The 15,382-nt window shown below is 35.7% G+C and overlaps 1 protein-coding gene across 1 annotated transcript; it reads left to right on the forward strand.

Annotated features, from left to right (window-relative positions):
- Positions 1-9,603: 9,603 nt before the first annotated feature.
- LOC117619136 (rho GTPase-activating protein 3) lies at positions 9,604-14,005 on the forward strand. Its single transcript, XM_034349004.1, has 5 exons — positions 9,604-10,487; positions 11,685-11,805; positions 11,906-12,025; positions 12,352-12,582; positions 13,190-14,005. Exons 1-5 carry the CDS (start codon positions 9,646-9,648, stop codon positions 13,730-13,732), a joined length of 1,857 nt encoding a protein of 618 aa, XP_034204895.1. The 5' UTR covers positions 9,604-9,645; the 3' UTR covers positions 13,733-14,005.
- Positions 14,006-15,382: the final 1,377 nt, after the last annotated feature.

Raw genomic sequence — 15,382 nt, forward strand, 5'->3', positions numbered from 1 at the left:
TTAAGAAATAGTTGAAAGCAGTAATTGAGTTCTGTATTATTATGCACTAAAATAGGCCTTACTACAAAAATGAAACACAAATATTGTTATTAACTAAAATAGGCCTTACTTTTGTTACAAACTACAAATATTGTCGAATTCTAAGGAAACTCGTATTATACTATGGTTGAATCACAAGTTTTATTTTTATGTAACGTTTTGTAGGTCAGACTGAACTATTTAAATTAAAATGGATGAGAATCTTGATCGTTGTTTGATGAACATAAAATGTTGAGACTAGATTCATTGAATTAGACAACAATCCAAATTGTCCAATATACAAATTTGATCTAGAGTGGTGAGACAGATAAAGATTCTCTTAGGCATAATTCTCCTTGTTGTATAACTGAAACAATTAGAATAAGGGTTGCAAAACATGAACATGTCAACTTTCCACTTACTCCCACTGGTCGCAATATCTTTGTCTAAGAAGACGTTAAGTAAAACTTGTGGTGATGGGATGAACAACCCTCTTATTGCATCAAATGATTTGACTTGCTGGAAAGGCTTATATACAAAAGGACAGTATTTTTAGACCTACTATTTTATCCAAAACGCAATTGATTACACCATGAGAAGACCTTGGAGGTTCAAAACCACAAGCCAACAAATAATTAGAGCGCAAGCAAATAGCTCTATTAATGTCATTAGAAAACCTACCCTTGTGGCTGTATTATATAATTATACTCCAATATGAGAATATATTAGGTATTTATATGATTTACTAACTGCATTACGCTTCTCAAAAGTACCTTTTCAAACAACAACAACCAATCACATATTACATACATTTTTTGAAATTAAGGTCGACTTTGAGATTCTAGAAGTTCCAAATGAATCCTCGAGGTGAGACTCCTCTGACCTACATGTATTTTACATGGATAAAGAAAAAGTCAATTACTTCCAAAAATTTCTTTCTGTTATATCTTAGAAAAATGAAGACCATAATTTCAAATAATCAACAATTTTATATATTTAGGAAGCATTGCCATGGGTCACGTTGACTTATTCTATCGATCAACAACTCAGGATAACTACAATGCCTTTAAATTTTAATACGATGTCCGACCACATGACTTAGAAGTTAGAGGGATATCGTGGATGTTGTAAAATACTAACTACATTTAATTACGTCAATAGTATTTTATATATATATATATATATATTTGGATACAAAAGAGGACAAAAAAAGTGAGAGAGAGATGTTTTATATTGTTTTTTGTTTTTTTGGGAATTATTTATTTATTTATTTATTTTAGTATAAGTGACAGTCTAAATTATAGGGGTATAAAGGTTTTTCACAGTGCCATGGTGTTCAAACCTGATATCACTAATCTGCAAATTAAGGTATTTTTTTATTGGGCTAGATCCTGTTGGAAAAAGATACTTTATTGAAAGTCTTGAGTACGAATGTGATTTGACCCAAAAAAAAGGTGCGTATGTGATTTGACCAAAAAAGAAGAAGGTATGTATGTGATTCGACCAAAAGAAGAGTGTATGTTTTATATATATATATTGATAAAATAAAAACAAATTAATACAAGTGATAGTCTAATCTAACATAGAGATGAGAGATTTCTCACACACACATTACCAAAGTATTATGAAAGTTCAAATTTAAGATAACTTATCTGCAAATCAAGGCCTTTTACCTATGTGATATTAATACTATTACAAGTTACAACTCGAAACTATAAACCCTTACCTCACAACTAATTTCGTTGAATTCAAAAGGCCAAGTGCCTGGGCAGGAAAAGAGGTTGGTATGTATAGAAGCAAAAGGCTTTAAGGCTGCCAAAAGAAAAAATCACCCCACAATAAATCAAGGTTGGCTTCCCCAACTCATTCGGTTTGGTTTGATTAAAAGAAGTGGTTGGTTTCATCCACAATAAATCAAAGTTGCTATTTCCACCCCCTATCATATTTTTCCACCCACCATATAAATTTGAAAAAATATAATCATATCTTTCCACTCACTATTATTCCTAAAATACCCTTTAATTATTATTTTCTTTTTGTCAAAAATAATAATTTAAAAGATAAAAAAAGAAGCTTAATGGAACTTAACAATTAACTCCTGCAAATCGTTATTCTTCTTTTCTTTTTTCTTCTTTCTTTCTCTGCAGTTTCTCCACCCAATTGTATAGGGTTTTTTTTCCCCTCTTCCTTACTCTAAGTTTGGTTGGTTTTGGTGGTGGCTTGAGAAAATTCGGGGTTGGGACCTGCGAATTGAAGGGTAGTCTCATTGTTGAGTTGGAGGGTTTGTTAGGAGAGGCTGTAGGAAGCAATGACAAATGTAGTTGGCGTATTGAATTAAATTGAATTTGAACGATTTTGATTATTATGTAGAGATCAGTTAAGTCATTATAAAGAGAGTCTACCCAAAAAAAAATAAATAAATAAAATCTTCTGTTTTGGAGAGTTTGTTTAGGGTTTAGGAAGGAAGAAGGAAAAACTAAACCTGTGCAATTGGATGGAGAAGCTACATATATAAGAAATAAGGAAAGAAAAAAAACAAAAAACAAAAAAGAGAAGACTAAACTGATTGGGGGAGATATTGACCCCAAAAAAAAAAAAAAAGATTGGGGGAAGATGTTGCAATCAAAACAAATAGTAAAGGGGGAGAGGTTGAAGAGATAGGAAATAGAAAGGGAAAAAAAAAGGTAAATGACGGCAGAAGTTAAGATTCAAATTGTTAAGTTGCATTAGAGTTTTTTTTTTCTTTTTAATTATGAAGAAATTCCAATTCATTGGATTAAATTTTAATAAGGTGGCATAAGTTCTTAAAAGTCATTTTACAAAGGGTTAAATTTGTTCTTAAAATTTTGAAGATAAGGTGGGTGGGGAAATAGGAAAAGAGGGTGAAAATAGTAGCACTCTTTTCCATATTGCTTTGTGCATGTTAAAGGTACCATAAATTTAACAATAAATGGGAAAACTTTGAATATAGAGAAATTTGAAAAAAAATATAACTTCTAATTCAAATGATTTAAAGATGTTATATTTTGATATTAAATAGTATATATCAATGTGTTGGATAAAAATAATAGTAAATGGTGATGATCAATAAAAAAATTGCCAAATGCTTAAATAAATACATAATTTGAGTTGGTTCAATTCAATTGTTATTGTTGTCAAAGTTAGGAAGGAGAGAGGGGAATTCATACACAAGGATAACATAAGGGATTGAACCTAGGACCACTTGGGAGCACACCAAGGCCTCCTTAGATAGTCCATATAGGACATGATTGGATTTAACTTTGTATTTTCGATTGGACTTCTGGACCAGACTTCGAGTCTATTGTGTGATGTTATACCTACTTTCTGTTGGCGAGTCCTTACTTAGTTAGGATTTTGGTTCCTTATTTAGTTAGAATTTTGGTTATTTATCAATTATTATTTAGTCATATTATAATAGAGATTTATTTCTTATTATAATTTAGATATATTTCCTATTTTATTTAGGGTTAACACATCTTTGTACTTGTATAAATACCTCCATATTTGAGAAGAATGAGAATATGAGCATATCTGAAAATTTGCGCTACTTTGTTTGACTTGGTATCAGAGCCAAGTTTTCTTGTGACCTGTGCTTGCGCTCTCCTTCTCCTTGCAATTTAAATACTCTCCTCCCTTCCTCTTCAAGGGAAAGGGGGGAAGGGGGGAGGAGGGAGGAGGGAGGGGAAGGGGAGTGAAAATGATATGTTTATTGACATATCTCCATTACCTTGACGTATTCCCATGAAGATATTACCTATTTATTGACTTTGACCACTCTTTAGGGGGAGAAGGAGAGTGAAGAGAAGTTGTATCTGCATGAATTAGCTAAAGTTGATATGGCAGAATTGTCATCGTTTTCAGCTACCGTTTCTGTGGTAGTTGCCGTTGTCGTGGCCGTTGCTACCGCTTTTGATGTTGCCTTTATTTGCTTCACTTTCCGTTGCTATGGTTATTGCCGATGCCATGTTGCTATGTTTTGATCTATCTCTACAACATAAAAAACCCTAACCTAACCCTAAACTTATTTCCAATGCACTATGTACCTAGCCTATAATCCTAGCCCGCTGATGTTGTCTACCTTGCTACCGTTGCTACCGCTTACCTTGCTATTGCCACCGCTACCGCCACCCCACCATTCATCACCATGTCCAATGTTGATGCCTTTATTTCTTCACTTGCTTCTGGTTTTACTTCACCTACTGTCGTGCTCACATGATTTCTGTTTTCTGCCTTATCTACTACCATGCTCACAGGGTTTCTGTATTCTGCCTTACCTACTGCCGTGCTCACAGTATTTTTGTGTTCTGCCTTGTCTACTACCGTGCTCACATGATTTCTGTATTTTGCCTTATCTACTGCCGTGCTAGTAGGGTTTTTGTGTTCTACTTTATCTACTATCGTGCTCACAGGGTTTCTGTGTTCTGCCTTATCTACTGCCGTGCTCACAGAGTTTTTGTGTTTTGTTTTTATATGTTCTTCTTTGTGCCTTATTTGTTAGGGTTTGTCAATTGTTTCACTTGGGATTTATGACAAGGTCTTCTCTACAGTTGTTCAATTAGTCAATGTCGAGTATGGTGTTCTATGACTCGTTTGTCAAGTTGGACGTGCGAAATATCTTTGCCTTAACTTGAGGAGGAGTGTTGACGAGTCCTTATTTAGTTAAGGTTTGATTCCTTATTTAGTTAGAATTTAGGTTACTTATAAATTATTATTTAGTCTCATTGTGATAGAGATTTATTTCCTATTGTAATTTAAATATATAGGAAATACATCTTTATACTTGTATAAATACCTCCATATTGAAGAAGAATGAGAATATGAGCATATCTGAATATTTGTCCAACTTTGTTTGACTCTTTCAACTGGACTAGATAACATAATAATTTTAAAAATTTTGGAAAACATAATGGCAAAACATAAGTAAAAAAAAGAAGTTAAACTGAAACAAAAGAAAACATCGATTGTATGAAGCTATGAAACTTGAAAGATTCACCACAAGAAAATCTGAACATTTTCGAAAGAAGAAATCAACCCCAAATCATGAATAGCCATGGCACACCACACAAACACAACATGAATACCCATAAAACAAACAAATCAACACCATATCATGAGCTTAAACAAGACCAAAACGACACCCAAATTTCCCAAAACCAAATCCTATTTGCACCACAAACACCAATCTGAGATCAGCACGAAAACCCCAGATCACAAAAATAATGACCCAAAAAAAAAGAAAAAGAGAGAAAAGATGAGAAAGGCAAATACCAAGAGATTGCAAGATTGAATTTGACAGAATCAAAGAATTTGAGATGGCAGGAGAAAGGAGAGAGAGTAGAGAGATGAGGGCAAAACCATAGAACACATGATGCGAAGGAGGTTGAGGGAGATGACGAGGAGCTTGCGTTCTCGAAGATGAAGAGGAGCTCTTGTTCGTTGTAAACCCACGTCTGGAGTTGGGTTTCAGAGCCGTAGTTATTTGGGACTTGGCTCTAAGGTCCAATATTCAGTCCGTGATACAATTAAGCCCATCAAAATTTAACCTAAAAATTTGAGCCAATCCAACTAATATTAATAGTTAATTCGATTCAATTCAAGATTATTAATTTAGTATAAAAATTAACCAAATAAATTTTGTTTGACCGGCCTAAATGGTCAGATGGTTTTCTCGGCCACTCCCTGACCAGTCGAGATAAATCCTCGCTTATGTGATTTTTTCTTTGGATTGGGTCAATACTTGCTTATGTGATTTTGGTTCAAGATTTTGGGGCAATAGTTGGGTCCAAAATTAACTTGGTCTTGGATTTCAAAACTTGGGCTTCTATGAACCCAGTTCAAGTTGTACGGTCTAAAAGCGGTTGATCCATTAGGAAGATTTGTATAATTAATGGCAGACCAGTTACAAAATTGATCATATATGGCTTATTGCTGGTCAAACTAACTCCAGTCTTCCTGTTCATCCGTCAGCGATCAAATTGGGCTCCAGAAAATCCTAATATTAGCATATGCCAGTAGGTCGCCCCTTCCGTCGATTTGAACATAATTGCGTGGTGAAATATAGACTATGATATCAATTGTTGAGAACTTATAATAGAATTTGTCTGTAAAAATCAGCTTTTAAGAGCATCTCTACCCATAAGGGCTAAGGTAAGGATAAGGGCAAGTAAGGGCTGCCACTATTCATGTGAATAGTGACAGCCTTGCTTTTTTTGGTTCCACCCCAAAAGACTAGGGCAAGGGCAAGAAAAAAAAAATGCAACAAAATATAAACTTGTTATGTATTTATAGGGAAAGTGAATAAAATTGTTATGGGGAAAACGTCCATAATTTTTTGGTATTTTTTTTTTTCCATTTTTTTCAATTTTTTTGACTCGCTGATGTCAGCGTGACATCACCACTGACATCAGCAAACTCGGGCTGAAGCCCAGGCAAAATCTGCCCTTGGACTTGCCCAGGCTGGTGGGACCCAAGACTTGTCCGGGCTGCAGGTGCTGCGCTGGAGGTCCAAAACTAAAGGAATGGGCCTCTTGCCCCGGCTAAAATCCCTGCGGTGGACATGCTCTAAAAGAAGGATGTCTAAGAACAACCACTCTAGGATATGTAATTTTTTAAATGCGGGATTATTATTATTATTTTTTTGTCAAAGATAAATTCATTAAATCCTAAGCGGAAACAGGGGAAACTTGAAAGTAGCAAGCAGAGTGCTGAGACTGCAGACACTATCCAAACATAGCTTAGTGCATGAGCAATCTCAACAAAGATAAAAAATTACATTACAGGCGGGCATGGAAGCCCATCAGAACTTAAGTCCTAAAGTTTATACTGTTTCGATCGTCAAAATACATTGTTGGATAACCCTATAAAGAACATGTGCATTTTTTTATTTAAAAAATCTCATCCACCCACGCATAGTGAAGATTATAATAAAGCAACAACCTAACCATACTTTTCCTTATATGCATTTGAATATAAGAAGAAACTTATAACTTAAAAAATCCAAAGATATATGAAAGAATGAGTTGAATTCATTTCTAATTATCTTAAGGTTTAATTAATATAGAGGACGATTTGTTAAGAAAGATCATTCGAGTTGTTGTGGTTCAATTGAGATAAGCCATTACACAAACTTTCACCTAATTGCTCATGTGAATATATGACCTTACAAATTAGGTCAGCCGGCAGTGGATGATCATACTCGATCAGATTCTTTGAGTAGCTTGAAAGCAACGCAGCAACGCACACATAACACAGCAGGACCAGAAATATAATATATGCTTCCTCCTCTTCACTTCTTTTTCATTCCTTTCTTTATGTACTGTTTCTTTTTGCATGAGCTTCCTCCACCTCCTTTCCAAATTAATATGCTTTAAAAACAAGCATATGATTCGCACTTTCAATTAATATAGTAAGGACAGTTTGGTGGACTGTTAGCTTGGATCAATCATAGTAATAATCATTATACATTATACGGATTGGAGGATTAAACTCAAACGTACGATCAACGACAGATACTCTACTTCGGCCAATCGACTTAACTCACATAAGCACTTATATCACATAATATTTTTTGGGCATATATGTATGAGGTACATAAACTTGCTTGAAATGGCAGATCGTCTTAAAGGCCTTTGTTCATAGTTTACAGGCCCACAGTTCCAGTACAGAATTTGCCCACTTCTGGGAATTAAATATATATCTTGAGAATTAAAATTTAAAACGCAAGCATAAACTTTTGCTAATCTGGAAACTTGATTATGAATATGAAGAGGTTTGTCTGTTAATAAACGCATATAATAATATACACCGATGGGAGATGGACATGGACAACATGTTACTGTACATGTTCACTTGTGACAAGCAAAGGCTGTGACAAAACAAAACAGTGAGAAGCAACAACACATGTCCCCACCGTTGGATTGGATCAATATCCTGCGGTAACACAGTAATGACAGATGCCTGTATTTGCATGACATGCATGGGCTTGTTCACGTGCCACACCGTTTTCCGCAATTTGCATTTAATAAGACTTACCCCATACTCAGGCCACACCATATGCTTTATGGACCAAAGCTATGGTTAATTTAGGCAATACAACAAAAATAGTCGGGAGAGTTTTTCTTGTTTAGAAGAAGTTAACTACGTGATTTGAACTCGAGATTTTTTTCAATAAGACGGACACTGATGTTTTATTAGACCAAATAATCATCCCTAATTGGAAAAAGTCTTGACAACGGAAACATTTTATTAGGGTTTATTTATTCATCAGTCAAAAGAAGATCTTAGGTTAAATTTAAGTTACGTACTTGCTTGAAAACTAAGTCCATCAAGTACTGAAGTCTTTATGACTAGCCTCATATGCTTGAACTTAATTTTGTTTAAACCTGATTTTTTGTTTAATGTTGGTGTAAAGTACTCATTAACCCACAACACCAAGGTATTATTATTATTAGTAGGTTTGGAATAAGAATGGAACATGGCATGTGGCCACGTGACTGGTATGGGGGTTGTCTTGCAAAATACAAAAACAGCCAGACGACACGCCATTTTCAGATACTCAAATAAATCCAAAGCATCAATTCCAAAGCTTTGTTTCATTATCCCACCAAAAAAAAGATCCATACTTTGCCAATTCCCAACACCAAACGTGAATAGTGAACAGTTTTTTCATCCAATTATTTGGAACGTTTGATTGAGCTAAGAAGATGGTCGTATAGAGTGGATGATGGGACATCCTAGGTCAAAAGAAAATTGTACCACAAGCCTCTTAAGCACGTGGAATTTATGGATAACGTTTCTAATATACCATGTATACTTGTTTTATTTATACAACATTTGGCCAAGGCCAAGAACTTCCTTAATTGCACTTCACAATTTCAAACTAGATTTAACATAACATTGTTAATGTTAATTTATGGAAAAATCAATTATCATAATCAAAGAGAATATAGATTTTCGCTAACGAGTGTGATCAAGCCACGACGAATGCTGATAGAAGTAATCAAGATGACATAGTCTCATAAATATAATGTTAAGAAATAAGTTGTTGATTGATGGAATTGAGGCATGATTATTAATATTAAACTATTAATTTAGGGAGTTGATTTTCTTATTCCTTTTTTATCCACTTACACTCCCTTTTATATCAATCTCTAATTGAAATTGGATTTTAAAATAGTAAATAAGGTGAGGGAAATATAAAATTGTTGGTTGATGGAATTGAGGCACAATGAAATGAAATCTACCAACTCATGCCAACCTCTATGTCTATAGCTAGTAATAGTATGTGTGCCTCTTATTTGGTCGGATTATACAAACCAACATAATGTTATCTTAAACACACTAGACATTTAATTTGTACTAGAATTATCCATAAAGTGATTCTTTCAAATGGATAGCTTCTTCACACACAGCAATGGCCCCTCCACCCATCTTCACGCCTTCCTTGTTCAACATCTGTATCATTGTTTAATGAATTTTAACTTTCACTTGAGTAACTTCCAAGGCACACACTCACTCTCATATCTGGTTGTCTCGTAGTCATTTGTCACCTCTCTCTCTCTCTCTCTCTCTCTCTCTCAAAGCTCAAATACGCAAAATGAATAAGAGATGCAAATCACTCGAACAAGAAGAAAAAGCAAAAAGTCTCAATCACCCTCACCACCACCACACCCTCCCTCTTCAACTTTCAACCCAAAACCCAATAATAATCACTCATCCCCCTCTTCCAAGCAACCCTCTTTCCACCTCTTAGTCACCACCAAACCCACCTCTCCTCCTCCTCACCCTCTCTCTAAATACCCAACCCCCATTTCATTTTTATATTCTACAAACACACACTCTCTGTTGTCTTTTAACTTTCACTCTGTTTTAGACTATAGGCTTTTATTATCACACATTAGTTGTTGGGTTCATTGGTTTTATTATTTTAGTTTAGAAAGCAGAATGCCCCGGCTCTTCCGATCCAAATCTTGCCATCTCGTTGGACTCACTGAGTTCAACATTGCCCCTCCGAGCCCATTTTCCCACCACCATAACAACAAAGACGTTGATGGAGAAGATGAAGAAGAAGAAGAAGAGGAAGAGGAGATGGAAGAGCTGGAATATGAGGACTTGGGTTATGAAGATGAGGTTCAAAACAATCCCATGTCGGCCCCATTTCTTTATCCCACAAGTAGAGCCCATGGGAGCAATAAAGGTCGAGACTTTCATGCTCATAATGGTCACCAGCAGCAAAACCAGTTTGCTGTACTGGACATTTTGGTGGCTGCTCTGAGGAAGTCTTTGATAACTTGCAGTGTGGAGAGGGATGACGTGGCTTCCTCTATCGATATCAGTTCTCCTACTGAGGTGAGGCATGTTTCGCATGTCACATTTGACAGGTTTAATGGGTTTCTGGGTTTGCCCACTGAGCTTGAGCCTGAGGTCCCCAGGAAGGCGCCTAGTGCCAGGTGAGAGCTCCTTTGATCTTTTTGCAATTTTGCCTTCTTCTTTTTTTCTTTTGTCTTTTTTTAAATTTATAATAATTATTATTATTTGTTTAAATAATTGGTTGAGGATGAATTTGTGGAATTTATGAATTGACTTGGTTATCTGGAAATTTTGGGCCTTTGGGTTGGTTTGAAGTATCAGTTGTCTGAATTTGAAAACTTTGACAGATTCAAGTTCATTCATACTTGGATTTTATGTGTGTTTGTGGGGGTGTTTTTCTTACTTGCTACTTTGCTTTTAATAATGAAATTGAAAAATTAATGGCATTATGTTGTTCTCTTGTAGACTTCTAAATCAGTTTCTGTGATTTCTGGTCTTGTTTTGGCTTCTCTTTTGAAACTCCGCAATTTTATGTCTGGTTGGCTTGTCAAAATTGGTCTTTCTGATTCTGGGGTTCCCCTGAAAGACAAATTAACCAAGTGGCTTGCTTTAAATGGTTTTTTATTTTTTATAAACACAATTGGCTTGAGTCTTGACCAAGGTTGTGAATCCCCTTCTTTGTGTTCGTCACAATCACAACCATTCCCGCTTTAACTGATCTCCTCAAGAACAGAGTTCCCCTGTACTTAATGAAAATTGTCTGAGGATACTGATTTAATTTAATTTCATATTTGGGGAGGGAATTTAGAGAGGGAAAGATGATTTGATTCTGACCTAATGAGATTGTTTCACCTTTTTAGTGCTTATAATTTGTGCTTCCTGCCATATCATAGCTTTTGCTATTCTGCCTTGAACTTGATTGAAAGTGTTGGTAGGCACTTAGGCAGATAAGGAATGTAACATGGAAGGGATTTATTGTCTTTCATTTTGTTTCAATAGCGATGGGTGGAGTGATTCTAATTATCAAAGGAAACCATTTGGTCTGTTCGGTTTGCAGTAGCGAAGATTGTTAAAAACATCTTATTGTGGAAATGGATTTGCATAGGGTGGAAAAAAAAATTTGTTAGTTTTTATTCTTTTTGTTTTCGTGAGTAGATTGTACTAAAAAACTATCTGAAGGTAGATTTGGGAAACATATATGTGGGTCTGGCAGATGGGAGTTTCTGTTTCAGCAGCTTGAATATATGTCTTACATCATTTCCTTGAGTCCTAACATCAATGTTTCTGTACCATTCTATTTGACTAAGGACTAATGGGATACGCTTCTTTTCATCCAGTGCAAGTGTGTTTGGAGTCTCTGCCAAGTCAATGCAGTGTTCTTATGATAATAAAGGAAACAGTGTGCCTACAATACTTCTTATGATGCAAAAGCGATTGTATTCAGGAGGAGGCCTTAAAGTAAGTTTGGTTTCTGAATTAGTAGCCAAGTTTTACTTGTGTGTTTCTTTGCACTTCTAACAAAACATGTGGTGTTATTTCATTCTCCTCCTGCTTAAAGGCAGAAGGAATATTCAGAATAAATGCTGAAAATAGCCAGGAAGAGCGTGTTCGGGACCAATTGAACAAAGGTGTAGTCCCGCATGGAATTGATGTTCATTGTTTGGCAGGTTTGATAAAGGTAAATATACTTGACATTTCTAAGAAAAACTCCTCTATTCTGCGTTTGTATACATTTTGAAATATATAGCCACTGGCTCCTTCTTCAGAATGTTTAGTATTGTTAAAAATGTTAGTGGACTTTCAGTTTTTCCTTCAATCTTTCAAATTCTTCATCTTAAATAAACCCTCTTGAATTAAACCTTTCATTATGATATCTAAAATTATCTTTTTTAACTTTGGGTTTGTGCTCCTCTTCCTTTTCTTTCTTTTGGTTGTCAACTTCTTCTTCCTCCTTTTACTAATGGGTGCTCCCCCCAACCCCTCTCGCCTTCTTAAACCTTGCAGGCATGGTTTAGAGAGCTTCCTTCAAGGGTACTTGATCCACTCACACCAGAACAGGTGCTGCGCTGCAACACAGAAGATGACTGCACAAGACTGGTGAAGACACTTCCTCCAACAGAAGCTTCACTGCTTGATTGGGCCATCAATCTGATGGCAGATGTTGCGCAGAATGAACAGCACAACAAGATGAATGCACGCAACATTGCTATGGTTTTTGCACCGAACATGACTGAGGTTGGTAGCCTTTGATTTAAAATGGTTGTGTATTGTTGTTTTACATGTGAAATGTCTCTGGTTGCTATATGTTGTTTGCCTCAATTTTTCTTTGAAACTCTCTCCATTTTGAGTTATGGTCAAGCCTGATGGTTGTTATAGCTTTAAAGTAAGAACTGCTGCGGATGATATCTATTAGTATCAATGTCCTTGGAAAGATGAAATGAAATGTTGTTGTTCCTTGGCCCCCAAGGTGGGCCAAGTTGGCCAGGACTCAGGACAACACATTTTAGATGGAAGGCCCTAGTTGGTCTCCCACAATAATACCTTGTTGATTACCTGATACCTAGGTCAAGTGTAGGCCTGGATTTTGGGGTTTATAAGGCCCACCTACTAAAAGATGAGTCAATCCATAACATCAAAAGATTGTTGATCCTTGGCTATGACTTGGATCTGACAATGGTTCATTGTTTTATAAAACTTAGCCAAGTTTATTCTAGCAGGGCTTCATTGTTATACAGTTCTCTTTACTGGGGGTAATTGTGGTTGTAATGACCATAAGACAATCCTCTTTGTTCACAAACAAATATAAGCTTTGCTATAGACTAAACTAGAATTGTTGCTGCAGATGGCAGATCCTTTAACTGCATTGATACATGCAGTGCAAGTTATGAATTTGCTGAAGACACTGATTTTAAAAATCCTGCGTGAGCGAGAGGAATCAGCTGCAGAGGCTACACTGCATTCACCAAGCTTGAAATCTCCCAACCACAACAGTGACACTGTGTATTCATTCATGGGTGAATCCTATGGGCAGAATCTAAATACCTGTGCCCCCAAGGGACCTGTTGATGATATCTCATTCAGGACTACCAGTTTGGACAGCCCGAAAGCTGACATTGATGAGAAACTGTGGTGCTCTCCGGTATTAAGTGATGGGGAAGATGAACTCGAGTCCAATTCACACAGCAGCATGTCTACTAAGTATGAACTCGATTGTTCCGAAAATGGATGTAGAAGTGGATATGAAGCTGGAGACTGGTTAAGTTTGAGGAAAGGAGTGCGGAAGCTGTGCAGCCACCCGGTGTTTCAGTTGAGTAAGCCGGCGAAGAAGACTGAAAATCTTGGGATTGTAAATACTAGGGGAGGAGGAGGAGAAGCATGGGCATAGAAATGGGAACCTCTGAGACAGAGAGAGAGAGAGAGAGAGAGAGAGAGATGTCTGTGTTTGTTCATAATATGTTGGTTGTGGTTGGTTTGTGTGAACATTTTTATAGCATAGATGTTAGGCTTTTGGTTGATTCTCTAGTCAGATAAAAAGGTTTGGAAGGAAAGGAACTAACTTGGGGGGGTAGTGAAATGGATATAACTTTGAGTGCTTTTAATAACAATGTTGGAGATTTATACAAGTGAATAAGCCTTGAAAGGATGCCACTACAGACAATTGATAATGTTAGTGACAAATTAACACATCAAAAATAAACTACAAAAAGAGAAGAGAGTTTTGATGGGTTTACCCTTCAATAAACTTCACATTTGATTGGGTTTGTGGTTTTAGTTTTGGGCTCAAAATGGCAATTGGTTGCATTCATGCCCCCCGGGGGAAGTATATGAGCCCAAAACAAGGAGGCCTTTTGAAACCCAAAAAAAAGAGAGGAGAAAATAACTGGGGTAGTCTCTAAGATTTGGATTATGCGAAGTGACGTCGGTAATTTAGCAAAGATCTTTTTTGACATTGAGTATTTGATCCTCTCTCCCCAAGTCTTTGACATGATTATTTTATTTTAATATGCAAAAGTATAAACCCATAATTATGCTTAAAAAATCGTGGGTATGAATTCAACTCATTCATTATTATATATTATATTCTTTTAATCAAAATTTAGGCACACACATTTTCTTTCGTATACGATATATATTCTTGTGATGAGTTTAATGCGCACGAACCTAACATAACTTTGAATTTATTCTCATTTCAAGTGACTCTGACACTCGGCCTATTTCCTTTCAAGTTTTCATTGCAAAAGGGAAAGATGGAAAGAAGCCTCAGGATCTACTAGGTAATATAGTTATATAGATTTTGATTGTCGTTGCTAACATTAACCATAGGCAGTCAGGGGTCACAATCGATATTAGTGGTTTTACGCCCTCGATTAAGATATCTCTTAATTCCCGTACATATAATAGACCCTTTGCATGCAACTCCAAAACCCAAATTTCCCCCCTCACAAATCCTCCTGCATGGAAACAAGTTTTTAGATTTCAAAAATATCATGGATCCTACCTTAACAGTTCTTTTTGTCTATGTCATAAGTTTGAAATGATCTTTCATTATATATATAGAATTATTGGGTATAAACATAATTATTAAATCAAAATGTTGATAAGTATATAAAAAAATATAGAACAAAGGCGATTGTGTGGCCTGGCTCTCTCTAATATTCCATAAATACCAAGTACTAATGTTCCATTCCAGATCCTAATTTATTTGATTGGAAATCAATGGTAACTTAGATGCCATTATTTTTTTCAAGAGCATTTTTTTTTTCATTACTTTAATTCAAAGTGTATCTTCACTTATACTCAACACCCGAGATGCGTTTATATGCATAACTATAGTTTCATAAATACAAAAAAGAAAGAAAGTTAACCATAATGATGCATATGAACACATATTAAGTATTAAAAATGGCAACGAGGATACACATTAGGTTAAGTTTCTTTTTTCTTTTTAAAGCCTTTGGAATGTACCTTCTTCATTAAAGGTTGTGTATACACTCCCCTTATAAAATTATTAGTTGGAATGAACTACAACCAAAAT

This window comes from Prunus dulcis, chromosome 2, assembly GCF_902201215.1.
Source record: "Prunus dulcis chromosome 2, ALMONDv2, whole genome shotgun sequence".
NCBI classification, from domain to species: Eukaryota; Viridiplantae; Streptophyta; class Magnoliopsida; order Rosales; family Rosaceae; genus Prunus; species Prunus dulcis.

Bases quoted from the DNA above. Each gene is read 5' to 3' on its own strand.
- LOC117619136 (XM_034349004.1), top strand. From the start codon at position 9,646: ATGCAAATCACTCGAACAAGAAGAAAAAGCAAAAAGTCTCAATCACCC. The intron at 11,806-11,905 runs GTAAGTTTGGTT...TCCTGCTTAAAG, and splicing joins ATTCAGGAGGAGGCCTTAAA to GCAGAAGGAATATTCAGAAT. The intron at 12,583-13,189 runs GTTGGTAGCCTT...TTGTTGCTGCAG, and splicing joins TTGCACCGAACATGACTGAG to ATGGCAGATCCTTTAACTGC.